General features: G+C 38.1%; 10 protein-coding genes across 10 annotated transcripts; 4 read left to right on the top strand and 6 right to left on the bottom strand.

Annotated features, from left to right (window-relative positions):
* Positions 1–22: 22 nt before the first annotated feature.
* BDF20DRAFT_865073 (adaptin N terminal region-domain-containing protein) lies at positions 23–3,679 on the bottom strand. The gene is made up of 9 exons (XM_053080777.1): positions 3,271–3,679; positions 3,064–3,190; positions 2,859–2,975; positions 2,603–2,779; positions 2,421–2,532; positions 2,202–2,349; positions 1,996–2,125; positions 429–1,915; positions 23–351 (listed from the first exon to the last, which is right to left on the bottom strand). Exons 1-9 carry the CDS (start codon positions 3,567–3,569, stop codon positions 84–86), a joined length of 2,865 nt encoding a protein of 954 aa, XP_052937352.1. The 5' UTR covers positions 3,570–3,679; the 3' UTR covers positions 23–83.
* Positions 3,680–3,779: 100 nt separating this feature from the next.
* BDF20DRAFT_865071 (dihydrofolate reductase-like domain-containing protein) lies at positions 3,780–4,654 on the top strand. Its single transcript, XM_053080776.1, has 2 exons — positions 3,780–4,201; positions 4,284–4,654. The coding sequence occupies exons 1-2, from the start codon at positions 3,903–3,905 to the stop codon at positions 4,621–4,623; spliced, it is 639 nt and encodes a 212-aa protein (XP_052937351.1). The 5' UTR covers positions 3,780–3,902; the 3' UTR covers positions 4,624–4,654.
* Positions 4,655–4,665: 11 nt separating this feature from the next.
* BDF20DRAFT_865068 (ATP synthase) lies at positions 4,666–5,847 on the bottom strand. Its single transcript, XM_053080775.1, has 5 exons — positions 5,688–5,847; positions 5,541–5,611; positions 5,303–5,456; positions 5,144–5,232; positions 4,666–5,034 (listed from the first exon to the last, which is right to left on the bottom strand). Exons 1-5 carry the CDS (start codon positions 5,737–5,739, stop codon positions 4,909–4,911), a joined length of 492 nt encoding a protein of 163 aa, XP_052937350.1. The 5' UTR covers positions 5,740–5,847; the 3' UTR covers positions 4,666–4,908.
* Positions 5,848–6,200: 353 nt separating this feature from the next.
* Positions 6,201–8,673, bottom strand: BDF20DRAFT_865066 (CP2 transcription factor-domain-containing protein). The gene is made up of 6 exons (XM_053080774.1): positions 8,059–8,673; positions 7,839–7,867; positions 7,533–7,760; positions 7,189–7,460; positions 6,662–7,118; positions 6,201–6,579 (listed from the first exon to the last, which is right to left on the bottom strand). Exons 1-6 carry the CDS (start codon positions 8,178–8,180, stop codon positions 6,272–6,274), a joined length of 1,416 nt encoding a protein of 471 aa, XP_052937349.1. The 5' UTR covers positions 8,181–8,673; the 3' UTR covers positions 6,201–6,271.
* Positions 8,674–13,859: 5,186 nt separating this feature from the next.
* On the top strand, positions 13,860–16,661 carry BDF20DRAFT_987072 (glycoside hydrolase superfamily). The gene is made up of 5 exons (XM_053085234.1): positions 13,860–14,158; positions 14,233–14,419; positions 14,499–14,716; positions 14,805–15,171; positions 15,252–16,661. Exons 1-5 carry the CDS (start codon positions 14,048–14,050, stop codon positions 16,418–16,420), a joined length of 2,052 nt encoding a protein of 683 aa, XP_052937348.1. The 5' UTR covers positions 13,860–14,047; the 3' UTR covers positions 16,421–16,661.
* Positions 16,662–16,903: 242 nt separating this feature from the next.
* BDF20DRAFT_912329 (uncharacterized protein) lies at positions 16,904–17,485 on the bottom strand (the record flags this gene model as incomplete). Its single annotated transcript, XM_053083940.1, has 3 exons — positions 16,904–16,992; positions 17,062–17,303; positions 17,373–17,485. 3 exons carry the CDS (start codon positions 17,483–17,485, stop codon positions 16,904–16,906), a joined length of 444 nt encoding a protein of 147 aa, XP_052937347.1.
* A 1,212-nt stretch (positions 17,486–18,697) lies between these two features.
* BDF20DRAFT_452441 (uncharacterized protein) lies at positions 18,698–20,121 on the bottom strand. The gene is made up of 2 exons (XM_053075481.1): positions 19,587–20,121; positions 18,698–19,505 (listed from the first exon to the last, which is right to left on the bottom strand). The coding sequence occupies exons 1-2, from the start codon at positions 20,036–20,038 to the stop codon at positions 18,776–18,778; spliced, it is 1,182 nt and encodes a 393-aa protein (XP_052937346.1). The 5' UTR covers positions 20,039–20,121; the 3' UTR covers positions 18,698–18,775.
* Positions 20,122–20,748: 627 nt separating this feature from the next.
* BDF20DRAFT_865035 (uncharacterized protein) lies at positions 20,749–23,833 on the top strand. Its single transcript, XM_053080773.1, has 6 exons — positions 20,749–20,999; positions 21,088–21,854; positions 21,931–22,079; positions 22,147–22,875; positions 22,965–23,254; positions 23,343–23,833. The coding sequence occupies exons 1-6, from the start codon at positions 20,886–20,888 to the stop codon at positions 23,736–23,738; spliced, it is 2,445 nt and encodes an 814-aa protein (XP_052937345.1). The 5' UTR covers positions 20,749–20,885; the 3' UTR covers positions 23,739–23,833.
* Positions 23,834–24,295: 462 nt separating this feature from the next.
* BDF20DRAFT_834769 (uncharacterized protein) lies at positions 24,296–25,135 on the bottom strand (the record flags this gene model as incomplete). The annotated part of the gene is made up of 2 exons (XM_053078768.1): positions 24,296–24,606; positions 24,922–25,135. The coding sequence occupies 2 exons, from the start codon at positions 25,133–25,135 to the stop codon at positions 24,296–24,298; spliced, it is 525 nt and encodes a 174-aa protein (XP_052937344.1).
* Positions 25,136–26,129: 994 nt separating this feature from the next.
* On the top strand, positions 26,130–27,724 carry BDF20DRAFT_818417 (rho guanine nucleotide exchange factor; the record flags this gene model as incomplete). The annotated part of the gene is made up of 6 exons (XM_053077362.1): positions 26,130–26,190; positions 26,300–26,558; positions 26,765–26,861; positions 26,938–27,131; positions 27,217–27,412; positions 27,449–27,724. The coding sequence occupies 6 exons, from the start codon at positions 26,130–26,132 to the stop codon at positions 27,722–27,724; spliced, it is 1,083 nt and encodes a 360-aa protein (XP_052937343.1).
* Between the last annotated feature and the right edge of the window lie 132 nt (positions 27,725–27,856).

Here is a 27,856-nt window from a genome sequence, read left to right as displayed (position 1 = left end):
CGCAATAAAAATAAAACCAATCTTCAAAGAAAAAATGTTTTTATTCACAAAAAGAAAAAAGAAATTAGGGATATGAATTTTTGTTATGCTGCAACTTTCTGCGCTAATGTAATTTTATCACCGAGACTCAATGCGATGCCCTGGGTCTTGGAACGAATACGAATATGACCAGTGATAGGTCCATCTCCACTCTTTTCGATACTCAAGTTTGCTAGTGCGTCCTCACCGAATATGCTTCTAGCATACATGTTAGCGGATAAGAAACCACAGTCTCCTTCCAATTGCTTTTTAGGTGTTAAGCAACTCATATTAGTAGAGTCCATAATGTGTTGTAAATAGTCTCTTAGACCACTGCGAGAAAAGAAAGGATGCATGTTGTTAGTTCAACATTTGCTGAATGATAGTTTAAGGCTTTTAAAGGTACATACCCAACAGTGGTGTTCACGTTAACCTTGTTTTCCCATTCAAACTCGGTCCACATGGAACGGAATTGTGTTTCATTACAATACGCCGGATTTATATAGTCCATGATATCGATGTGAATGTCGTTCAAAACAACGCAGTTTTCTGTTGATCCGTGGCAGTCGTATACAATGTTACCAAAGATAACACCTGTTTCAGTAGACGAAACCTTGATTGGCGCTTTGACTGTTAAGAAAGATCGTGGAGCTAAATTGTACGTTGAAGGACGGTCGACAAGCTTCAAATCGCCTAAAGTGGCGAATTCTACTGTCAAGTTTTGTAAAGTTTCATTGGTTTGGTTCACGATCAATACATCCATAAGGATATCATATTGATGAACGTTAACAATGGCTTCGGCATAGACATTGTCTGAAAAGCCGGTCAATTGTACAATTCTGTTCAATTTATTCATGAGATCGTTCTTATCGTCAAGCGTTCCAGTAGCACGCGAAAGATCTTGTTCATATTCATCAGCAACACCACCGGACTTCTTTGTGAATTGACGGAAGACAATCGCATCATCCACCTGTATTTGAACACCAGCATCATTTTCTGCTTTGGCATCAGCCAAACGCTTTTCTTCGGCTTGTAATTGTTTAGCGTACGCTTCACGGGTTTCCTTAAGATAGACATTGTCAATCTCCTTATCTTGGCCGGCAGAACCGACAACACGGAGGTCTTGCATAATACGATCGTAAGAATCTTCATCGATTTCGAAAGCGACAAATTTGGACTGTCCGATACGTAAGATGCTAGTCATAATCAACATTGCCTCGGCTTTACGAGCGTTTGCAGAAGCTGTATCATTAGCAACTTCGTTATAGCGGAGGACCAATTTTGTTAAAGCAGTAGAAAGGACCGTGCCAAGGAAATAATCACCAGCTAATAAGAGAGAACGAAGTGGAGGCTTCTTAGCAGCCTTGACTGCCTCAAGTCTTGAAGCAGCAGATGAGGATTCTGTATAAGCACTTTCAGTTGCATAAGTGCCGTCGGCAAGGATACGACGAGGAGCTGCATTTCCTGAAGGAATAGCACTGGATTTATCAGCACTCTTATCGTTTTCGTTGTTTTCGGCAGCTTCGGTAGCATCTAATAATTTCTGCTCAGAAGCTAATAAGGGAATTTCACCCAAAGTTTGACGAATTTGGGACCAGGCATCTTCAATTTCCTTTGCACTTTCGCAATATTCACCGATAATCCAAAGAGCACCACGGAAAACCTTTGCTGATTTCATATCCGAAAAAGTATCCAACAGCTTTTCCAAAATAGATTCTCTTAAACCTGGGAATTTTTGGACAACTTCTCTAACGAAAGCAACAACGTCGACGGCAGCAGGGTTATTCGAGTCGCCCAAGAATTCCATAAGAACATGAACAACATTGGCTGCAACCTCTGAAAATTTGATAGCGCATGTGTGAATTGATTGAATCAATAATTGACGATATTCAGTATTCTAAAATGTGTTGATGGTGAAAGGTTATTTCCTGCTCAGAAAAAGAATAATACTTTACAAGAAATGAAATCGACCCAAACCTTTTCATACGCATCGTCTTGAGTTTTTGTCAATTCTTTCTTTAAGAAAAGAACAACTTCCTGAACATTTCTCGATGAAACCATCTCCATTGCAATACGAATAGCCTTACGACGCACTTCAATGTCAGGACTACCAAATGAAAAAGTCACTTTTTAGTTATCTTCTTATTAAAAAGTGGTAGACTCTATACTTTTAAAGACTATACCTCGATAAAACCTGTAGAATGTCCATAACCAAATCATCCAAAACGCGGTCATGCTTATTTCGAATCTCCTCCAATCTGTCAAGAACGATAAGCTTGACATTATTGTCCGATTCCTTGACAATTAATTCGATATAACAAGATGCAGCAGCTATATGTCAATAAAGCTCAAAGTTTAGTTATGGTTCGAATGAATGATGCCAAGCATGGAAATTTCACTACCTTTGACAGCTGCAGGGCTCGTGGTTAAGTATAAAAGGACTGCAGCAGCTTCATATTTAACTGAATGAGCTGCTGCTGCTAGCAGTTCTGATAGGCAGCGGATGTAAGCAGCCTGGATATAATAACGATTGCAAGTCAGAAGGATGAATAAGCATAGCTTAATAAAAAAGGTTCCTTATTACCTTGTTAGCAGAGCTAACTTTAGAGTCTTTACGGATAAGTTCGATGACTGCCAACTGCAATAACTCGTCAAAGTTAGGAACTGAGTCGATAACTTGAATCAAATAGTTTACAGCAATCGCTTGGTCGATGCTGCAAAGAACGACAAAAGCGTTACGCCTGCAAGTCGTATCTGCTTCCTATATTGTAGGAAATGTTTGCTTTGTTATTGAAATTGCTGATTGCTTCATACTTCTTCGAGCATGTTTGGATACTTACAGAAAGTAAGAAAGACTGAATGACTTCGGGTGCATCAGGGAAAAGATGGTCGAAGACTTTGTAGATGGAACCAATGGCGAAAACGGCGTTCTTTCTGACGTAGGAATGGCGATGTTCCTAGAGGTACCGAAGAACAAAAAAAAAAAAACAATTTAGTAAGCGAACCATATTTTGGTTATAATGTTGGGTGGTTGCTTTAGTTTACCAAACAAGCTCTCACGGATGGAACAAGTGGTTCTAAAACTTCTGCTTCCTTAATTTTACATAAGAAACGAAGAGTCGAACCTCGGATATATTCGTTTGGATGTTGTAGATCGTGCATAAGCGCATTACTGAAGTAGAATTGAATGATGAATGCAAATTTAGCAAATACGTAAGGGCCACTATTCAAGCAACAAGTGTTATAAGTTACCAAACTAGAATGAATTCATCCTTGAGCTTTCCATCTGGCTTGGTTTTAGGGCAGATTTCCCAATAAAATTGTAGTAACTTTTTCAATTGCTTGTTTTTGGATGGTAAAACGAAACGGATGACATGCAATAGGAGTTTCTCCATAGGGTCACCGTTCAGCATAATGACGAGTAATTTCTTCATCGTTTCGATACGAACTTCATCAGGGCCTCTTTCAAAAGCTCTCTGAAATTCTTGAATGGAAGGCGTTTCGGTCGCGTCGTCCTGATAAACGAGAGTATAGCAGAGATCTGTCGCCATTCTTTCTAACTTTTTAGAAATAGATTTTAAATTTGAGATTAGGAAGAAGCCCCCACGTGGTTTTCTTCAAGTGTATGCACAAAAGAATATAGCTTGATAAAGAAGTTTACTTTGTCCTGTATTGGCACACAACGAAAATCGCTTCTTTCTATTTTATTGCCCGCTTTTAGCATCCGTTTAAGTGGCAGGTTGTTCTTCCGTACAATATTAGCTTGTGGTGTGCTTATTCCCCATTGGCTAATTTGGGAAATAGGTAATAAGATAGGTGTGCAGTTCTCTAGTGATGAGGTACCTCACTTTTACATTTTCTTCCATTTGTTCCTCAAATCAGAAATGATTTCAGCAGATATGAAAAAGCCGCCGCTCATTATTATGGCAGCAGCGCTCAAGGAGAATGGTGGCATTGGTTACAATAATGCACTTCCATGGAATATACCCGGAGATTGGAAGTATTTTGAGGAAACCACTACAAAATCTTACGGTGATGTCGTTTTCGATAATGTTAGAAGCTCAACGGATTGGAATAATATAGTTATCATGGGCCGTCGAACATTCGAGGCTCATCCAATGTTAGGTGTACCATTGGCTAATAGGTATAACATCATCATATCTGGAAATAAGGATTATAACGTGTAAGTTTAAGTAAAAAAAAAAAAAAAAAAAAAAAAGAGACAATGAGATGCGTATCTCTCTTTATTTAATCGCTACCTACAGCGGTGTTTCATCCAATGTGGAGTTGACAACGAGCTTGGAAGAAGCAATTGCCCGAGCTTATGCATTATCCAAGGATGATGGATACATATTCATTCTCGGAGGTGAAGAAATCTATAGACAAAGCCTGTTACTTCCTGAATGCACGCATTTATTGATTACGGAAATACACAGTTCTACTAGAATCCTTTGCGATAGATTTATACCCGAAATTGACCCCAAAGTGTTTCGGCTGGCTCAACATGAAGAATTAAAAACGTTTTTGAAAGATAAAAATATTCCGTTTGGCAGGCAAAAGTATCAGCACTTCGAATACGAATTTGTCCTGTATATCAGGAAATAATAAATAATTTAGACATAGGACGATGCATTGCAAAAGCTAAGATTTTCTTTGATTAGCCTTTTTTTTTTCTTCCCAAATAAGGCTTGCTTTTATTGAAACAATTGAAAAATTAATCTCCAGTACAATCAAAACCAACACAATGTTCTTTATATCAAAATCCTTTGTTTGTACATTGTAATATCATTTGGTTGACTTCAAGAAGAGAGGGGTAAAGAGAGATATAGGCTGTCATTTGGTAGTCGTAGCTGGATTTTATAAATTACAATTTAAATACGATCGACTAATTTACTTGGATAAGGCTGATTGAAGAGCTTCATAAAGTTCAACTTCGATCTTTGCAGCAGCCTTTTCAGCATCAGTGCTAGCATTACCTGCTTGGCGTTGAGCTTCAGCGAGACCGGCTTGGACACGCTATTGACGCAGATCGAAAGCATGTAAGTACATTAATACAAGTACCATTTCACTCGTCCATTTTCCAGTGTCAAAAAATGACGTCTGGGTTAGTTCTTTTATGATTTACCTCAGCAGAGAATTCTTCAAGAGGGAAAGCTTCCACTGCGTTAATGTTGAGAGAGTTGTCAGGGTTGATGGTAGCAAAACCGCCAGAAACTGCAGATCAAATTAAGTTAGTGTATAAATGGTAAGAATATCAGTCAAGGTGCTTGGTTGCGACTCCTACCGAAGAACTTCTTGGTGATATCACCGCTTTCGATGATCTCAACAACACCAGGGTTTAATTGTTCGATAGAGGGAACGTGATTGGCAAGAATACCCATGTCACCAGAAGTGGCAGCCAAGTTGACTTGTTGAACATTAGAACCTTTGTAGATTGCCTTTTTTGTTTTGAATAGCAAATGTTGTTTGAATGAGGTTGAGTTCCCTGATCAGCTTTGGACTATTAGTGTAAATATTCATACCTTGTGAGGAACAACAAAGGTTAAACGAAGAGCTTCAGAAGCAGCAGGTGCTTCAGTAGCGTAAAAACGGGCTATAGGTGACATAATAATAAAAGACTTGGTCAATCGTTCATTCCAGCGCTTCAACATTGGTTAGCAAGCATTTACCCATAGAAAGAGGCTTCAATGCTGCACGGGCTGATCTAGTGAGAACGTTCATTTATATGCTCAAATCTCTAAATTGAAAGTTAGGGAAAAGTAGTTGTTGCCTTTGGGCTGGTTGGAAGATGGCAATTCCAGGTTGGTAAAGGACTTTGAAAAGTGGAAGGGGCAAAGTTCGGTGAGTTTTAGCAGGTGACGTCAGTCATAAGCTAAGTTAAACTCTGCGGTGACAATTGCTATAACATTCAGGCCCCACATTTGATATAATTATAGCTCACTGTATACATGAGAAGTCTTTCTGTAGACTCGAAACCTTGCATCTTTCGCTCAGGATGTGTTTATAATGACTAAAACCACGGCATGCTTAATTGCTTTCCCCACAAACCAAGCGATTCAAAAAAAGAACACAGCAACCCCTCACGACAATTTTAAACTCAGTACTAAATGCGTACATCGCTGAGCTTTGACTATTTCGTTCACCACTTTATAAACAGAAAAATGATTTTTTAACATGAGCAAAGTTGTTATTTTGTACAGTCGTGAGTTGTGTCTTTATGCAATTAGAAAGGAATGAACAGCTCAAATGCAAGCTAAAAATTGAGAATGATTTTGATGCTCTTATCGCCCGGATTCTTCTCTGTTTCAATCAGGATATCTTGCTCTTCATTCATATCCTGAATAACTTCATCATCTACATTCACAAAGATTGGCTTTTTGTTTGCCTCATCTTTTTTGGGTACTATTTTTCGTAGTACAGCGGATACAGTTGTCGTTTTAGGATCGAAGTCGTCCATTCTTTGTGACAGTTTATCGATCAATTCCTTCACTGTTAAATGTTCTAGATAGATGGCTCTGTAAATATCTGAGGCTGGAGAGAATTTGACGAGAAGACTCAATTCTGCCAAACATTTACAAATGATGTCGTTTAGCAATTTTTTTTGAATTGTATATCTAGCGTTAAAATTCACACAAATACTTACTGGCGATTCGACGTCTTCTTTGCGGTATATATGTCGGGTCGATGTCTACGGTTGTTGCTATTGTAGGACCACCATCAGTTATAGAGCAATTGTCATCAGAAGCAGAGACTCCTTTTTGGTGCAGTTGTTGATGAATACTTCGCTTCAACGATGTTGGTGGTGGTAATAGAATGTTTCCTGACAGGTGGTGCGCTATACGGTGACTTCCAGTATTGAAATTTAAAGAGGACTGCTGTCTTTGTTGCTGTTGTAATAGTGAATTTCGCTCGTCCATGAGAGCCTGAAGTTGGTAAAGGCTATCATCTTCATCTGGTGGTACAATTTCACGGAAAAGTGTAATTGCAGATGTTGGAGTAAATGCTAACCATAATGGATGGGGCTCACCGTTCTTGCCCCTTATCTTTTCGAGCTGGCGCTCGATATGCTTCGCATCGTCTTTATTTTTTCTCTCAGCTCCCTTTATACAAAAGTGTTAGTTTATAATATATAAAGATAAGCTCTTTCATAATATGCATGCTTGCTTCTACCTTGTCTCGAAATAGTTTGATTCGGCAATAAGTCTTTTCAGTCAAATGTAACTGATGCCCGTGTTGTTGCTGAGGTGGGGATGATGACACTTGCTCACAATGAATTTGTAATCTTAGTGGAATGCCTTTTACGCCCTTAATTCTAGAAAAATCTGTTGATAGACAATTAAACCTAATTTGGACTGAAGCACCGTGCTTTCCGTTCCATTTGAAAGATGCTCGATCAAACTGTCGATTTTCAATTGCTTGTACACCACTTGATTTTGTCAAATCTAAAATTACAACCTTTTTCATGAGTTCTTGACAATTCAAAAACCACGGTATATTGTCCCATTATTTCTTACCCAACTCAACCGCTCTGGCCTCTTCGCTATTTTTTTGTTGCGTCAGCCAAAATTTCCAGTAATCAGCAGCGCTTATTCTATGATTTTCATCATGGAAAGTGATTGCTATGGTACTGATGATATCACCATCAAATCCTTCTCTATCGCGTAAATTGATGGTGTAATACTGTCCTTTATTCAAGTAGGTAAGAGGTGGTTCCTCTAATTTCTGTGACGCAGCGGTAGGTGCTATTATCCGTTAGTTAAAGTTTAGAACGTCTGTTAAGCTTCCGGTTATCTGATGTCATTCTTTTTATTCACAAATACCTTCTAGACAAGCATCAAAGCGTATAACTCTAAATGACAAGTAAAGTTATCCAAAAAAAAGTTTTTTGTCGTCAGTATCACAAGAAGCTTAACCATTTCTTCTTTTTTTATATTTCAATGCAATTTCTGCATGGGTTACACATTATAAGTATTAAAGAAGTACTGGATCGGATTACTCTCCCGGATAAAGAATAGCACATTAGTGTAGTAAGAGACTTACCCGGAATTTTTATGCATGTGTGAAAGCAGGCTATTGCTATTGCTAGTAGGTGGGCTAGGACTTGCGAGAAAGAGTTGCTGGTGGGGAGAAGCAGTGGAGCTGTAATGAAGGGGGTGGTCCATAATGAAAGAATTGTTGGTGGGACTTGTTTTGGGAGAGGCAGTGGATAGTGACGAAGGTGAGAAATAACCAGGTAGCTGTGGACTAGCGGCTGGACTACTATAACTGATAGTGGATTTCTCAGGTGACCGATAATATGTACTAGGTCGATAATTGGTAATAGACTGGTTCTGGGAGAAAAATTGATGCTGATTTTGTTGGTAAACCGTGTAATTCTGTCTAGCAAAAAAGAACAAAAAATTTAAGATGGATAAAGAAAGATTAGTTCATACAGCAACTTAAATGAGCAGGCTCTTAAATATAACGATTGTATAATAAGTGGTTACTCTTTAGGAAACAATGACGCTGAGGTTGGTTCATTATAGGCCATTCTTGCTATTAATATTATCAAAAGGGGTAGACTAGAGTATAAGAATAAAGAGAAATACAGAGAAGTACCTGGATTAAACTGGGATCTTCCTTAAATAAACAAGAAAAAAATAAAACATTGCATCGTTTAAAGTTACATTCAATATTCTTCTTACAAAGATCGAAACTGCTCAATGGTTGTGACATCTAATGAAAAATAGTTCCCAACTCCTTAAAAAAGAACTCAAAAATTGCCTACGGTTTCAATAGATTGTGAAAAACCCGCCTCTACATGATGATTGTATGCCAAAAGGAACCAATCTCAATGAAAGGTAAGCTGAAAGACTGCCTGGACAGACTTTACTATTTCCCATTTGGTGGGGGGTCACGCAGGCCAGTTGATATTCAGAACGTATTTGAGGTAACTCCAACTAATCATCGTACGATTCTAGCTTGTCTTTTTTTTTTTCACAGTTTACCAGCAATTGCAGTAGTCGAGCTTTTACAAGCATCTGATCAGTTTTTTTACCGCCCTTAAACCTATAATCAAATATAAAAGGGATGCTAGGTTACAGTATTGTAAAATATGAAAAAGTTGCTGCACCACCTTTAAATACGCGCTTACTTGTTACATATCAGAGAATGAACATGTCTTTGAAGCATATTACTATAATTAAATCCAGACAAATATGAAGCAGATGTTGCTTTGCGAGAGAAAAGCTCGCGGTCTATAAAGATTTCTGTAGTGGTAGTGGCTCAAATGGAAATGTTAGCCAGTTTCTATTGCTGTGGATATCAAGAAACTGCCTTTTCATTGACTTTATTTGGAAGCTCTAAATTGCTCGAAAGGATAGAAAGATGAAAATAGGTGCATAACAGTCTGAAGACGCTTCACAATATTTCAATCTTGTACTATTCAACTACAAAATGTAATGGTCAGCGATTCTAAGCGCCAAGCATAATTTTATGAACATACTGTTCTAATACTTTGACCTTATCCACCTCAACGACAAAAAAGATGCTTTAACTAGCAAAATTGCTTAAACTGATGAAGGATACAAGCAGTACCTTACATATACGTTTCAAATTTTACATACGCTACCTGCACCTTTATTTTATAACTTTAAAAAGGTGATAAAATGACTGATGACGAGATAGCCATATGCAAATGATGAAGGCAAGCAATACAATATGGAGAAGCAAATAATTGAAAAAAAAAAAAATAAGCAGGAAAAATAAATGCTTAAGAGCAAAGCGCACACGAAGGAAGCAGATAGAATCAATGTTCAAAAAGAAGTAAAACATAATAATGCTTCGAAAAAAATAAATAAAAACCCATTGAAAGTAGCAGGTAATTTACTCATTTGAAGCCTGGAAATTACTTTCAAAGGAAAAATACAATTATAGCAGTAACATCGTTAAAAAACTTCGCCCTTAATTCAGTGCCGTTATGAACGGAAGGTTGCCTACCAAAGTCAAGGAGGTAAAACAGGTGTAATGGAAAGACCTTAAAGTAGCTATTACAGAGACTAAGCTGCCCTTTAATAGCTGTTGTAGTCATTGGCAAGTTCCGCAGTTCAAAATAATTTGTTTCAGATTTGTTCATAACAAATATAGCTTTCTAATTAAACCAACATCATATGTATTCACGTCTGCAACACTTGTGATGTGTTGTGGTGAAGAAACCTTAATGCTGAAAATCTGAAGCTCTGTGTGATGAGAAATTGCCGCCCGACCATCGTGTTTCAAAGCTTCCATGAGAACACAGAAGAGAAACTTCTTGAAAGCAACAGCTTCAAATAGCTACGTGCTTAGCAAAATGCTTAGAGCTGCTTGTTCGCAATTTAATTCAGCAACCAACCGTCAATTCTGATTTCTCCGTATTTATTTAATAGAAACCTTTCAATAGAAGAAAAAATACAGTAAGCTATTTGCCCTTATTATCAGTTTAGCTGCATTGTCAGGTGGAAAGTCGAACTTCAGACTCCATCAAACTTGCAAACAAGGACTTCCCAAACTATTCTGAACCATCTACTACAAACAGCAACGATATGAAGATTAAAATAATGTGATCATTAAGTGCAAGCACAAAAACTGAAGTTTTGTAAAGCAGACCGACTGCTATATATCCTTTCGTTGGCTTTCCATCGAGAGATAAAGATTTACAAATCCTTTCCTGCATACACTCACAGTGTAAACAGTCAAATCCCGTTAATTATGATTATTGTAATATTAAACTAAAGGATAATGATTTAAAATAGCAGTAGGGTTCAATTACATAATTGATGTTGGGATATGCTTGTGTTGAATCTCCGGGAGTAAAACGGAAAGGCCGATGGGGAAACTAAAATTTCCAAAAATGAATAAATTATTACGCGGTGATAACGCGTAACCCCTTCCCCTCTATTCGTTGGTACAATTGTTTACTTGTTTAATTCATGCTGAAAAGGTTGACATTTGATGCAACAGTGATCACATAGAGACTTGATACTCAAGTCAGCGTACAATTTTCCACCATTTTAATAACGCATTAAGAAGTAAAGCATAAAAAGCATATTGCCATACAAGTATAGTGGATAATCTCTGGTCCAGACAGCAAGTCTAAACAACTCTGTATAAACTTATATTGTTATAAGGGGCCTAGCCCCCGGTGGAGGTAATTAGCACCTTGGCTTTCCAAACCAAAGATTGTTGGTTTGATTCCTGTACGCCGCTGATATTTTTTCAGCTTTGATCCCTTTCTCTCTGCTTCCTAGGGTTTTTTAATGCCGCTATCAAGGTGGTTCTCAGTCGGTGTTGGTGTCTAAAACAAGTTATAAATAATTGCGGTGCCCGCCCAGGCTTAATTAAGCAAGATCACGAACCGCACCCAAAGTCTTAGCCTACCAATTATAATGATTAGTTTAGCCCCTTCCCTCTCCCCCCATTTAGATAGTATGCTTTTTCGCCCACCACGGCACCCTGACCGACACTATGCATAGCTCTATTCTCAAATCGAGCTGCCCCGGGCAATCTAGATAAGCTTTAATATCTCGTGTCTATTGGGCTTAAAAAATGTCAGTAATAAAAATCCTTGTTTAAGTAACGAACCGGACCCTTTTTCCGCTTTCCAAAAGGGTTCTTTGGTCGAGGAACCGTGTTTGTGAAACGTTGTAGTTTCAAAACATTCAGGACATATTAGGTGTTTGAGAACTGTGGGGAATGCAGCTTTATTGTAGGAGCCTCTTAATGGTCCCATTACAGTTGTCAAAGGTTTTGTTTTCGATATGTAGTTTTGTTTAATGTGTAAACGTCTATTTGAGTCGCTTGCTTAAAAAGGAGAAATTTATATAAAGCATGTATTTCATGTCATAAAACCATCAAAGCGTTTGAACTATATCCCATAGTCCACGCCATTCTCGGAAGCTCTCGAGCTTCATGGACTTCCACCCAAGCTATGCATAAGGAGACCATCACCTCCTCCGATCCCAATACTGGCAATAACCAAGCAACACTTGTCCAACAGTTATAACAGACTGTTGAACGCCTGATAAACGAACTCTCTGAAGCCCGTCGTCAAATTGACAACCTACAAGAACGTATCAACAATATGAACAGGGCTGCTGACCCAATATCCTCTTCAGATTTCCCGCAAGGCCTCACCCGTGATAAATACAAGTGATTCATCAGAATATTCGAACTAAACGAGGTAAAAAGTTCATATTTTATTAATACGCGAATAGCTATTGTATATATTATATCTTGTTAAGCTAGGGTTTAAGATAGTTACATGAATTATAAAAAATAGACGTTTCAGTATGTAGTTGATCAATTGGATTGATCGACAAGCTGAATGTAACAAATATATGAAATGACCAACAAAACACACTTTTTTTTTCTCATCATCTGCCTTGCCCAAATTATCCAACATATGGTTTCTACTTGCTCCATACATTAAGCTCAAACTCGTAACTAAACTGATATTGGTTACAAATAAAGCTGACATGGGTTTAAACATTAAGCAGACATCGGTTACAAATTAAACAGACACCGGTCTAAACATTAAGCTGACATCGGTTACAAACATTAAGCAGACACCGGTTACCAATTAAGCTGACATCAGTTACTACTAGAGTTCTCATCAAATTTTTTTTTCCTTCGTAAAGTGCTGAAAAAAAAGAGCATCATAGTTGTTCTCTATTAGGACACTTGTCTAAGCATCTATAAGAATGAGAAACAAACCTTCGAAGTCACTCAACCTTAAGCTATTGGAAGCTTCGCCGATTCGTGTCATCAACGTCTCGCTTTCCCAACAACCTACTGCATTTAACTTTGTGCTCTTAACAACCGACCAAAATTGCTCAATAGATCGAGTTCAGGAGAGTATGACGGAAGGTAGGCACATTGATATCCTCGAGACTCGATATATTTAGAGATATCTTTAGCCGTAATGAATAGAAGCATATGACTTTGATTTTGGCAAACATGCGAATTTAGAACTGGAGCGGGTTACGACTTTGATTTTGGAAAAGAGTGTAAAGCAAATAATTTAGCAATTTATAGTAAAAATAGATTGTTTCAAAAGATCAGAGTAAATCGTTATATTGCAAGCTTGCTTGTTCTCCGATCTGGCAAGAATACACTTCTTCTCCGCTCAATCAACGATCTGAATCAGCTGCTCTGCGACGCTGTATTGCTAACTTCCGTACTAGTCTCCTTCACATCCAACAATCGAACAGCCCCAACTCCAAACTGATCTCTTAATGCCGTTCTCGATTAATGATCAACCCGATCCTTTATATCCCAATGTCAACTAATGAACGCAGCCGATGTATCCGATGGCGTTTGGGGTGGCTTCCTGGAGGCCACCGAACCTATTGCCTTAAACATCCCTCGTAATTACTTACAAAGTTCCACGCTATCTCCTGTTTAAACATGCACCACCGCCTACGACTCCCCACATCAGTCTGTGATCCCATATCCTATGTCCTCAACCGTCTTCCTACACATCCGATCAACAACCCATCCCAAATACAGCACTGGCATTTTCTATGGCCAGCACTTTCTCACATTTTGTTTGAACTCGACTACTTACACCACTCTCAAGTGCCGCTTACAACTCCTCGGTTAGGGCACCTATTGCTCGACTGGTTACCCTCTTCCCCTCCCACAATCCTTTAGTACATAATCCTTTTTACCCTTGAGCCCGAAGGGGTTTTTAGATTCTTTTCAGCCTTTGGAGCTGCCCAGGGCAATTTAGATAAGTTTAATATCTCGTGTCCATTGGGCTTTAAATTTAAAAAAAAATGAAAAAAAAATTAATATTTATAATAAAATCTTTCGTTTCAACGTAAATTGCTGTCAGGAAGTCATTTTGTGTCAAATATTGATGTAATTTATTGCTGTTTGGAAAGACAACTTACCAAGTCAGTATAAAAATCCAACAGTAAAGGCCATTTTGCTTTTGTTCTTGTTGTTCCTCACAAGATCGTCTTTTCTTTATCTTTCTCCATTCATTCTATACCAATACCCTTTAATAAAGATGATTCTTTCCTTGAATAAGTTTATTGGCATATCATCGGCCATTTTACTTGCAATTCAAAGTACTCAAGCTTTCCTTGATAAACCAGCTATTGCTACTTATTGGGGACAGGTACAATACACTTTGCTTCAGTGTTCACATTCTCCTACACGGTCACATTTTAAAAAATGATCATTATTCATTAGAATTCAAAAAACGGACATAACACACAAAAAGCTCTGGCTGAATATTGCGATGATTCTGCTGATATTATTCTTCTGTCCTTCATTCTTGATTTCAAAGATGGAGGTCTTCCTGAACTCAATTTAGCTGATACATGTTGGAATTTCTTCAAAGGCACCAACCTATTGCATTGTCCCGATGTCGGAAAAGGTAGAAAAAACAAACAAAATGCCTCTTTCTTCTCTCCTATGAGTTTGCATTATAACATTGTTTACCAACTTCTCAACAGATATTAAGGCATGTCAAGGAAAGGGTAAAACCGTTCTACTATCCATTGGTGGCGATAGTGGTGGCTATGGTTTTGCCAACGATGAAGATGCTAAAGCTTTCGCTGATACTCTCTGGAATCTGTTTGGCGGCGGCTCTCATAAAACGCGCCCCTTTGATGATGCTATTGTCGATGGATTCGACCTCGACATCGAAGGTGGTGGACCTACCGGTTACGTTGTAAGCTGATCCTTTTGAAATCCAGTCTTATCTATTTTTAATGATGAATTGCAACATAACTAATATGCTTTCTCTGTTTGATGCATAGGCTATGGTGAACCAACTTCGTAAGCATTTTGAAAAGGATAAATCAAAGAAATACTACATGACGGCTACTCCACAATGTCCTTATCCAGATGAAATGTTGGGTGATGTCATTAACGAAGCCAAATTTGATGCTGTCAATGTTCAGTTCTATAACAACTACTGTTCTGCTACCAGTAGCAGCTTCAATTTTGATACTTGGGATGACTGGGCAAAGAAAAGTTCGCCCAATAAAGATGTCAAGGTTCTGATGGGTATTCCTGGTTCAAAGGATTCTGCTGGGAGTGGTTATGTCAAGTTAGACAAGCTTAAACCAATTGTCAAAGATGTCTATGAAAAGTATTCAAGCTTTGCAGGTGTGATGATTTGGGGTAAGTAAATTGATAAATACAATGGATAGCTAAATTCAATGGTGTTTTCTCTTTCTCTGCTAATTGCTTTTGGATAATAGATGCTTCCACTTCTTATACCAACACTGACGTCAAACCTGATTATCATATGGCGGTTGCTAATTTGGTGCATGGGCTTTCTGATGCCTCCAAGAACTCTTCAATCACAGACACGGTGGATAAATGTTCTCGAAACAGCAAGCATCCTAAAACTAGTAAGTCTAGCAGATCCAGCAAGCCCGTCAAGACTACTAGATCGGTTAATCCCGCGTATAAGACGCCCAAGAGCACCAAGACTACCAAGACCCGCAAAACTGACAAGACCAAGCCTACTCAGAAGACTAAAAAGACGACTAAGCATAAATCCTCCAAGAAGACCAAGACTTCCAAAAACAAAACAACAATAACGAAACATAATTCCAAGCATAATAATGATGATGATGACGAAAATTGTGAATGGGAAGGCCACGACAGTCAAAGCTCCAAGGACAATGTTACTGAGCACAACAGTGACGACGAAGAATGTGATTTGGACGACAAAGATCAATCTTCCAACAATAAGAAATCGACCAGTGACTCTTCCACTTCTGAAAATTCCTATGATTCACGAGCCCTTGCCTCGAAGTGTGTTAGACAAGGTGACTCGTGCCCTACAGATGGTGCTGTTACTTGTTCGGGCGATTTCTTTGCCAAGTGTGATCATGGTGCTTGGGTCCTTACTAAATGTCCTCCAACTCTCACTTGTTTCACAACCACTGACGGCTTTTCCGCTTACTGTGGTGAAGGTACTAGCGCTAACACTTGCCGTGCTTCCGGATCTAAGAAAGCTGTTGCTTCTGGCTCCAAGACTTCTGAAACCGGCGACAGTGATGATGAAAATACTCCTCTTACTCATGAAGGCCCCGTTGCCAAGGCTTATAAGTCTGATGATGTTATTTCTCAATTCTCCGTTTCAGAAATTGACAGCGACAGCTTCAAGGCTCTTATTAATGCTCGTCGTCTCAACAGCACGCCCTTCAACTCTACCATCATACTTGAGTTCAAAGTGGCTGACAATATCAAGGTTACCAACGTGGTCGATGGCAAGGTATCTCAAAAAGGTAATAAAGTGAGAATAACTTACAATAATTCTGAAGGAAAGGCAATGGCTGTCTATATAATTATTGAGGGTGAAATTACATCCGGTGTCTTCCAAGCACCAGTTTCGGAAAGCTTGAAATTCATCTCTTAAGGCATATCCTTTTGAAATGATGGTTTGCTTGACTAAGACTGTATCAAAAATTCAACCATTTTTTTTTATATATATTCCCTCTAACATATTCTCGGCTGGTTACGAGATATTTTTCTATTTCCCATCAGACTATATTCTATATCCCCATATACACCTTTTGCCACTTGCAAAAAAGAAAAAAAAATTAAAGTGTCCACGCTTTTAAATAAAACAATGTCGTATGCTTTTAGAAAAGAGTATCGCATAATTCAGGAAAATAATGTCGCACTTTTTTAGAAAAACAGTGTCGTGTTTTCTTTTCAAAAAAAAAAAAAAAAAAAAAAAAAAAAAAAAAAAAATAGAATAAAGTAAAATAAAAATAGGTCGCATACATAATTGTTTATTAGATAGGATGGTCTGCAAGGCAGTCATCACAACGTCTAGTGAAATAGCATGAAACCCCTTCAAAAGATGACTGGGCAACTTGGTTGCTAGTATCTGTACTTATTTAAGGAATAGTGTCTTTTTAAGTACAAACTCTCTTTTCACACTACTCTTAATAACAGACCAAAATTGTTCTATTGAGTTGAGTTCTGGAGAGTAAGATGGCAAGCAAATGCACTTGTAGCCGCATTCTTCAATCATTTCACCAATTATTTTACCTGTATATATGGGCGCATTATCCATGATCAGATACTGTCCCTTCATTTCAGGAAATTTGTCTATCTCGGCTAGAACGTCATTGATAAAATTGACATAGTGATTGGTCAACAAAATGCACTTTGAATTATGTTTTTCAAGCGCGTTCATGCCAAACAATGACAGTCGTATCAAGTCTTTCTCCTTTAGAGCGACACAGCCAGCATTAGGGCGTGTCTCGTAGTTCTGCAATGCAGTACGATTCCTGACTATTGAATGAAGAGTCAGAATCTTTATTGCTATCAAGTATATTTTACTATAAATATTTCTTCACCAAATGAATATCTTGTCATCGCCAGACTCATGTAGAAGAGAAATGATAATAGGATCGATACGGTTCACTATCAACTCTTCGTCTTCAATGCCATGTTCTTTAATGTCTTCCATCGGAAGCTTATTTAGAGTAGAAATTGAAATTTAGTACCTGTTAGTAGTAGATTGTATTTCCTAAAACTTATGTGTATTACGTACAGGTTATGATTTTTGTGGTTGATTTCTTATTAAGTGAACAGGACTTAATAGTTGAAATAAACTAGTCCTTTTATTATATAATGAAAGTGAGAGAGAGGGGAGTGTTCATGGCGAACTAAATATTTTATATTTGACAACAAAAGAAAGAAGGAAAAGAAAAGAAACAAAAAAGTGGTTAAATACTCGTTCCTTAATTTCTTAACCATTAGGAATGCAGCATTATATATGCGGCTTTCTATACAAAATGGCATCTGATTCTATGGTCATAATAACGTGTCTTGTGTTTGAAGGTGTGTCTAATTCGTGTTTATATATTATAGGAGGTATGGAAATACCACACAGGTTAACCATGACATCTATGACCCTTCTGTCTGTTGGCTTTTTTTGTAAAGGTTAAATAAGGAAAGCCTTAACTCGTCCCTATCGCTCATGTCCCCGTAATCAAAGAAAATCTAATTAAATACTATCAGGAATTGCTCTTCCATTTATGGCTGCCTCACCCTGAATATCTGTATTATCTCCAAACTCTCTTACAGTTTATTAACTTTAGATTTGGACAACACACACAAATTTTTAGACGATAAGGAAATTAAGTTTAAGCGGATGTAAGATAATAGTAGACCGTTAAGAATAAAATGTTAGACAGTTTGCACAACACTAGAAAGTATAAGGTTTTCATTCTTTTTACCTGTAATTATCAAACTGGGTTCGTTCCAGCGATGTTGAGGGAGAGGATGCTTTTATTTTTTTGTCCGTGTGAATTCTTTTGGCCTTCCTAGAGCCTTCCAAATAGTACAACTAATTTTCATCATATTCTTGGCAGCATTGACGTCTCGATTCCACAGTATATGGCATGTCTTACAAACAAGTATACTGCAGGTCTCAACGCCTTTCAACCTCTCCAAAGTATCGTTAGAGCAGCAGGAGCATATTCTGGATGTCTTGTATTCATCAATTTCAAGTACTACCAAGTCTCCGCTTGCTTCACGTCGCTTTAGTGCACGCCACAAAACACCCACCGTTCCACATCGGTGACCCTTCAATGCGACATTGTCTTTAGCGAACATACCATTACCAAATACAATTAGAGGCACTTTTTTGACATCACCGACACTGAAAGGTTGGGGCCTCCATTTGGCATTTGAACTACTATTACAAAAAACATGTTACTTTCTATAAGTTGTTGATGATGATTGCTTATGAACCTTACCTATCTTTCTTCTCCAATTCCACTTTAACTTTTGATGTCCCTTCTTCTATACTCTTTTTCTCTGGTGCTCCTTTCTTCTTCTTTTTTCGTCTTTTCTGAGAAGCCGCCTTGCCATTGCTCTTCTTCTTTGAGCCCTTCTTTTCTTTGTCGTCTCTCTTCTTCAATCTGAGATCCTCGTTATACTTTGTACTGCCATTAACTAGCATATTTACCATTTTGTCTGCTGCACGTTTCCGTCCTTGGTATAAATGAAATCGATCTTTGGCAGTGTCATCACCGTAGAAAGAAAACAAGACTTCCAAGTGCTGTAGGATGTATGCTGCATAACAGTGATATTGGGCTTTGGAGCCTGTCTTGGCAGTTGGCATATCACTTTCGATGCCCTTGATTTTGTCTGCTTTCTTCTTCTCTAGCCTTGCAGAGTATCTGGTGCTACCAGTCATATGGTAGTACTCTTTGGTAGAACAGCTTCGCACCTGGTGCTTCGTTACGTCTATCCCAATTGCTGCTGTGAAAACGTCTTTTCTACCAGGATCAATGAAGCAGGGTCTATAACCAGATTCGATTTCGGCATAATCAAAATCTTCCAAAGTCAACCGATGGTCTTCGATGGTTTTCTCTTCTTTTGATTTTCTCTTCTTACTAAAAATAAAGTCGACAGTGAAGCCATCCGAGCGGACGATATTACGGAATAGGGTCTCTTGGCTTATCTTGAGGTTATTCAAACTGTTGTCACAAAAAATGAAATTCAGTAAATACCAATGACAACAGTTCTGCCAAACTTTTTTTTTTTTTTTTTTTTTTTACCTATCAAATCCCATCTTTTTGAAGCTGAACACTTGATAAAACTTTTCGAGTTGATTTGCATAGCCTTTTGGAGCTGTACCGGGAAACATGAATGGGAGGAGCGAGTTGACGCTTATGGTGATGAAACGCCAATGGAGCGAAGGCAGAGGGAAAGGGAAGAAGCGCTTGGGTAACGGTAATCTACGGACATCGTAAGCTGCATGTTCGTCATGTTCCTTTTCATACGAGGATAGGATGTGCCATAATGCTTTGGTAAACTTGGCGGGATCGGATGATAAGGAAAGCAGCGTAACCTTTTCCGTTATAAGTTTCTCAAAGCTTTTGCATAGCATCTCTATCTTGCTTTTGTCTTCTTTACTAAGCATGATTCTATCAGGCCAGTTGGGTTCGCCTTTGCAAATTACTTGGTAGCAGTATGCTTTTGATATTTCCACTGCGTCGGCCTTCTTCATGCTCTGATTATAATAAAGCAAATACAAATGGTTAGAAACTAAGAAATCGAAATTATAGTAGTGATAACAATACGCACAACAAACATGTTTTGCAGCTTATAGGTTAGATATTCAAGCATTCGTTGTTCAAAAAGCTCAACAATAGAGTTAGTATACGAAACGCTTATCTCCTTGGCGGCTTCTGTGAGACAGTGGCTGTAACCTTTAGTGAAGCTCTGACTGATTACTATTGTCGGATGCTTTTCCTTAAAGTCATCAAAATAATTTTTGATGTCGTCGTTCAGCGCCTTCTTAAAACTTATAAGCGGTGAACCTCGGAATGTCACACTCAACCGCAGCTTCTCTCTTGGATTAAGTGAATCAACCGTCTAATGCTGTGCTCACTATATTGCTTGCGCTTCTTGGACTTATCCGTTAATGCGATAGTGCTGAATTCTGTTGTTAATTCTTCAACAGTTTCTTCCATTTTCGCATCATCAACTACAGGGCGCCGCGCGCTGCATCCCTTCATAGTCGACGATCTTCTCAATTTGCCCGAAAGTAACAGCAATTTCATCCAAGTCCATAGCAAAAGTATTTTCGGAAAGCATAGGCTCACTTGCAGGATTATAATTTATGTAATCCATGTTGCAGGGATGTGTTTATTTTAAAGCAAAAGAAATCTACTCAAAATATCTCGTCTACCATAAAAGCCTACTTCGTCTAAAATCAAAAAAAAGAAACGTCCCAACTAAGGTTCCGACTTCGTCCACAAAATATTTGATCCGCTTTCCATCACTTTTATTTTCGTTTCCTTCTACTCCACATTTGAGGTAAATTTTTTCCCTGTCGTTATCCAGCAATAATCATGTCGAATCAAAGTGTGGCGAACAATGAGCAAACAGACCTGAAAGATTTAGCGAGAAAGCTATCCGATGCCTACTATAACACATTACAATACGCTACTCTGGACCAAGAGCAGGTACTAAACTAAAACAGTGATAAGGCTATGTTTCAAACTAAAGTGGCCGCGAAATCAGTTTTGGTTAACAAAACTCATCTCTTTCAAGGTCATTCACAATCTACAACAACTTGCTAAGTACAGTAACGATTTGCCAACATCATGGTTCACTCCTCAGCTTTTAGATACACTAGCTCAGCTAAAAAGCCGCTTCATAACCGCTGCTGACCTACAACTAAAAATTTTGGAATCCATCATTGCACTTTACTCCAGCTGGCTTCGACGACTTACCTCTGTGCAAAAAGAGCATCAACAGCAGTTATCCCTCGTTATTTCAGTACTATCTGATGTATTTAAAATGGAAGATGAGGCTTATAGACCGCTACAGAAGGATGCTTGGGTAGGTTGGGTCTCATTGATTGGTAAAAGTACAGTACTGGATATCACTTTGTTGGAAGGCATGACCAAGGTTTTGGAGAACTTTACAGCCAACGGCCATAATATAGTGAAGAACACACCCTTTTCTGACACTTTGAGTGCGGGTGTAGCTCATGCACTAGCGCAAACCAGCACACTGAATGAATTTGAAGTAAACCATTGTGAGCGGTTGCTGCAGGCTTTTTTGCATTTCGTTTCTACTTCTACTTCCCCTAAAAGTCAGAGTAAAAGCGATATATTGGGAATACAAGGCCCCATGACTGTCGTGAATACATTCGAACATGTAGTCGACGTACGGTCAAAGGAAGAGCCCCGAACACGAGCCGAAGCCAATTTGAGTACACTTGTACATTTAGTAATAGACTTGAATGAAAAAGGGAAGGAAGACGATCTTTCACCGAACAGAATTGCAAAAGTAGCTGCATTGGCTGGAACAGTGTAAGTACAATTTCTGGATGTCAAATGACAATATATTATCACAGCAAGTGTAGGCTAACAGAGTAGAGGATAATAGGCGGATGTTGCAATTTAATCAGGGAAAAAAGACAAAGAAGGTTTCAATGTTACGTGAAGAAGCCGAAGAGTATTTATTGCGCCAGGTAGATACTATTGTGAACACACTATCATCTGCGAAGTATTTGAAGCAATACCATGCATATCAAGGTAATGACTTTCGAGAAAGTGAAGACCCCAAACGTATTTTATCTAACAGCTTAAGTCCACATATTAGACACGGTTACCTTTTTGGTTTCATGTTTTCTCATACAAATTCCTGAAGATAGAGTATCAACACTCAAGGAACTACCCAATTTACTCAAAATGATGACTTCGACTTTACTCACAAGTCCTGAAACTTTCAATTCTTGTGATATCATGCATCGACTCAAAGTGAGTCCTGACATAAAAGATGAAGTGAACTATTTGGTACATCAATCGCCCCTTTTCAAAGAAATTGGTCGCATTTCTCGTGCCATGGCAAAAACAATAGCAGCTATGCTGCAGAAAGACAGCAAGACAATGGACGGAAAGGATGCTGCTAAAACAATCGAAATTATGCTTGACCGATTAGTTGGATTTTCTTACAATACATTTTTTGATTGGGATCAATACAAAGCAAATACAGCAACCATCCCCTTAAATCCTAACGATACAGACATAATGAAACAGATTGATAACTCTGTCTGGACAATATTGAAGAGTTTGCTTTTCTCGTTTACAGTAATCTTGAAATCGGTTGCCGTCGATGTTCCTAACGGAGAGGGATTGATCAGAGTAAAACATGCTGCGCAGGATATTGTTAGCATTTATGCTAATCTAAACTTTGTAACTGAGCATTTGCCTGAAGGACAAGGACGTCAAGCATATGAAGACATTATGACAAATGCGGTAGCCTATTTATTGAACAAAGAAAATAGTTGCGAATTGAATAGACTTATATCATTAGCATTCAAAGATTATGGTAGGCAATAACAACAATAGTCTTCAAGATCATTACTCATTTCGCTGATATATTCGTTCACTTTCTGCCATTACTTTACGATCCATTAGCTACACAGAAATACCTACCGGATAATACAGAATCTTATGAATTACTATCTATGGTTAAACAGACCAGACTGACTTTCTTTACTGATTTATCTGAGCAAGTAATGCAAGCTATCGATGAAAGATTATTCGAAGAAGACATTTTGCCCGTCATATACCCTATACTGAAATGGAGGAGGATCGAAAACAAGGCTTTGTACGAAAGTGCGCACTCTTGTGTTATATCCGCTTTCACATCTGAAAAGGCCGTTTCGAAAGAGTTAGCAGGAGTTTATGGCAAGATTCTTATTGAGGTAACTTTTTTTTTGTTTTTTTTTTTTTTTTTTACAAGAGTTTACCATGCTCATGTTTCTACAACCATTGTTTTGATGCAATTGATAGGGTTTTCCTGAACCAATGACTTTAGATCAACTAAGATATGGTTTCAATACACTCGTACAAGCTCTTTGCGAAATGGATGATGCATTGGCTTGGCTTACCGTAAACCATTTGATTCAGAAAATCGACTCCCTTAAGGCAAATGAGAAGAACGTTGCGCTTCGAAATCAATATATTACCGCGTTGATTGATCTCTTGAAGCCGTTATCTTTAGGTCCTTTCTTCCCTTTTATTTTGAAGGAAATAGAGATGCTGGTACATTCTCAAGAGAGTAAAGAGATACAAAGGGCCACGATGAAAATAGTCTTTGAAACTGTTAGTGGTCCTGGTATTTCTGATTTGAGGAGAACTGAAGCTGTAGGCTGGTTCCTGGATTTAAAGCACGATTTGAAGCTCTAAAAAAGATGAACAAACTGCTACTGGTTGACACACACTTCATCTTCAAATAGAAGATGTATTATTTATTTATTGATATGCAGTTCGACTGAGAATAATTGTATTTATAGCTATCATTTTGTGTCTATGAAAATAAAATCGAAACTCTTTCGTCAAGTGAATATAAAGCTTGTTTGATATTGTTGGTATTGCTGGTTTTGTATTCATGAGCTCTTTGACTTGTCATTCACGGAGATGAAGTGATATGCAACGATAAGAATCATGGTGATGACTCCCAAGAAATTAGCAATGAGTGAGAGTTGGGTATCAGTAATCATTCTAAGTTAGAATTCTTTGAGTCAGTACTGTTTGATAGGCCATAAAGACATTCTTAAGTTTGAGCAAGTTACCTGAAGTTATATCAAATGAAGTCAAATGTGAATAAAATGCCATTTACAATGGCCAATGTTAGTTCAAAACGTTCAAGCGGACAAGCGGACTTCTTAAAGAGCAACTGAACTGATCGAATGAATGATTTTGAGTGACGTTTGATTGTCAGTCAGCTAAGAAACGGCTATTAACTATATTTTTATATTTGCCCGCGGATAGTACGCAACGGGATTATCTTCATCGTGCTCGTTTTTCATGTACAAGACTTTCAGATTCTGAGCCTGACTGCTGATGAGCTTTATCAGTTTTAGGCTTTCTTTTTGTATTCCAGGGATTACAATGAAGGGCAAGCTTCCTTTAGAACTGGCGGTTACAAAAATAACGTTGTACTTTAGCCTAAAAGCCCTAGCAACCTGTCGAGCCTTGGCAAGGGACTGAAATACACGCCTTTTCCCGAACTCGTTCCCATTGTTGAGTGGACGTTTTCGTTGAACACCCTGTTCTAGATGTGAATTATACAAAACAAATTCTACTCCTATTACACTTAATGTGCGTATCAAAGGTAATATCCCTAATACACATAATAGCCATGATGCGTTCATAACCTCTTTCTGTTATCATAGCCTCTATTGTAATGACCTGAATTGAATCCTATGGAGCAGTTCTGGTCAGTTTTAAAGAGTTTCTCAAGAGAGGTGTGTACTTGAAAAAGATACGCTTCATGAGCGTATCAATAAAGATGTCAAGAAGATTTTTGTAACTACTTTTAAGGGTTTTGCGCGCTAATACGTAAAGGCGCTTCAGTGATTGCTTAAACCTAGAACCCTAATACTGATAAATATGGACATTTTTAATTTTGAAAGTGCGACAAGATTTGAGAGAAGATGTACCTCACTATCTCCATGGAAAGTTACTGTAAGACTAGAAACGCCACTTTGGGTACATTTTTCCTGACATTTCCTTCGGTCATGGAATGGCTGAAGTAACTCTAAGACAAGCCGTTTACGAAAGCCAGTAAATGATAAATACATAATGCTCGGCGGTCCCCTATTGAAAAAGAAAAGCGAACTTTTCTTGTCAATTACTGCTACAATGATGGATTTTATCTCTATTCAGATATAACGGTTTCCACTTGCAGGGAGATCATGTCAGTCTCCTTAACGCAATGTGGTGTAACAGTTAAGTGACGAGTCAACTATAAATGATTCAGGCGGTTAATTAACATAGAGGATATCACTCTTTTATAGTACGTATACCGTTCCGTTTTTCGAGGAATCAGCATGCAATTATTGCACATTTTTATTTTTCTGCTATTAGAAACTGTTCTTGTTCAAAGTGACAGGTGAATGTGACCATTCTTACTATTGCTACACAATTAACACAAAGCACAGCACGTTAATAAGCAGAAGGTAGTACAGCCGCATAAAAGGTTTGCTATGCTTTGTACAGAACCCACAAAAAAATGAAAGGGCGCCTTTTTTGTCTCCTCAGACCATTAAAGATCAAGCTTTTGCCCTCCAGAAAATCTTTTTTTAAGGTTAAAGTTTCATGTGTGCTTTCAAGTCTTTTAGACTGTACAAGTATATATATATATACTTGTATACCATATACTGTTCTTTTTTATTCCCCTCTTTTTTTTTTTTGTTGCTCCTGATCTTCTTACCCTTGACTATTTGAATGTCATATTCTAATAATACTAATCAAGCCACAGCAACAACATCTTTCAATTCTAGCACTAACTATCACATCAATAATCTTGTTACGCCACAAAGAAAGACCAGCAGTATAAGTAGTCTTAGAAGCAGCATTAGCGGCCAAAGTAACACTTTACTATCATCCTCTGCGACTGTAACTACTTCAAATTCAGCGGCTACCAGAAGTCCTAGAAGTAGCATCACAAGTTCAAGTACAGGTGCTTACACAACTACAGGGCTGACTGCTGCATCCACTATTTCATGTCACGATTACGATAAACAAAGCCATCTATCATCCAACTCGTCAGCAATTGATTTCCTGACTCAGTCAATGGACGATTTTGGAATTATTGATAGTTTGGACTATGAAGATATTGATGATGATCTCATAGGTCGGCACATACAGAATTCTTAATTTTTTTTTTTTTTTTTTTCAAGATAAAGACCCTCCAATGAAAAAACATTCTAACTTGGCAAATGTTTTTGTTGTACAAACCACAGACCACGAGAATGATGTACATCGGAGCAGAGAAAATTTGATAGATAAGCTTTTCAGATCAGAAGAAGCCTATGTGCAATCACTTGAGTTAGTGATGAGTTTATTTTTGATACCTCTCAGAAAAGACTCTACAAATACTTCCTTCAACTTTCTTGGCATGAAAAAGATGATCTGTACAGAAAGAGAATTTCGCTGGTTATTTGGTAACTTTGAGGAGATAGTCCATGTGCATCGCTTAACCCTAAAGAGTCTTCAAGAAAGGTAATGGAATCAGTGCTGAATATGTATAAAGTAAAAAATGGAATAATTGCTAAACTTGCCGTATATTTTCTACTGCCAGATTAAAAATATGGGGACCCACTCAGATTTTATCAGATGTATTCCAGGCTTGGGTAAATGAAGATTCTTACATTTTAAAGAAAGAAGCCAATACTTAATTTCTAATATACAATCTTTAAGCTTCCAAGTCTAGATTGCTACCATACTTACTTGAGTAACTATGCTGTTACACTTACAACCTATGAGAGGTTATCGCGATATCAACCATTCAAAAAGTTTATTGATGTAAGAAAAAGTACAAAAAGGCAAGTTTAGTACTGAATGAGGAAACCCTAATCCAATCTATGTCCATTTCATGTAGAGTGTTCACAAAGATAAATCACTGAAAGGGTCCACTTTATTATCTTTGATTCAGTTGCCCATTGGTTGTATCGACCGCTATGTGCAAATCATAGCGCAAATAGCTGAATCGACGAGTCCAATGCATCCAGACTATACTGGACTACAAAAGATAAAAGCATGGATTCAGCAATTTCACAGCTCTATTAAAGAAAAGTAAATATTTCCATTCATCACCACAAAATGATCCATTCAAAAATGAATCTTGAGCTAACTGCAATGAATATCTTTCCCTCAACAGACTAGTCGATGCGAGTAATGTAGAAAAAGTGTTAATGATCCATCAAGCCTTAATAGGTGCTCCATTCAGTGTACGAGCGGAGAGAAGGCTCATTATGGAAGGCCAACTGTCGCGCATTATGCCTAATGCAAAGTCATCGAGCGAAGAACGATATTATTTGTTATTTAGTGATTTTTTGGTTTTCGTAAGAACCAAGGTAGAAAATTCTAGCAATAAATCTTCTACGGCAAAGACAACTAAACTGCAATATAAAGGACATTTGATTTTGGAACGAGCCCGTATACGACCCTTAACAAAAGAGGAAGCTGGCGGTTTTCCAAACTGTATTGAAATCACTTCATCTTTTTCAGGTGTAGATAACCTTAACACTACATTTATCGGAGCTCCTACTGTCCATGTTTTGCATGCCGATACGGAAGAAAATAGAAATAGATGGTTATATGCCTTGGAAAAGGTGATTGTCAATCTTGACAAAATGGCAGCTGCTAAGCATGGTAAGAGAAAATAAAAATATGTATCACTTCATTTCCATACAGCTTCTTATTGTTGTGTTGCCATCTTTTACCCTTTGATGACACGCTTGTAAATCAGCCCAAGCAACACGTCGTATGATGCATAGTAGAGCGCCTCGAGGAAGCAT

The sequence above is a fragment of the Mycotypha africana genome (assembly GCF_025528875.1).
Source record: "Mycotypha africana strain NRRL 2978 chromosome Unknown BDF20scaffold_4, whole genome shotgun sequence".
NCBI lineage: Eukaryota > Fungi > Mucoromycota > Mucoromycetes > Mucorales > Mycotyphaceae > Mycotypha > Mycotypha africana.
Note: the sequence above shows the minus strand (reverse complement) of the source record. Positions and strands in the feature narration are given on the sequence as shown.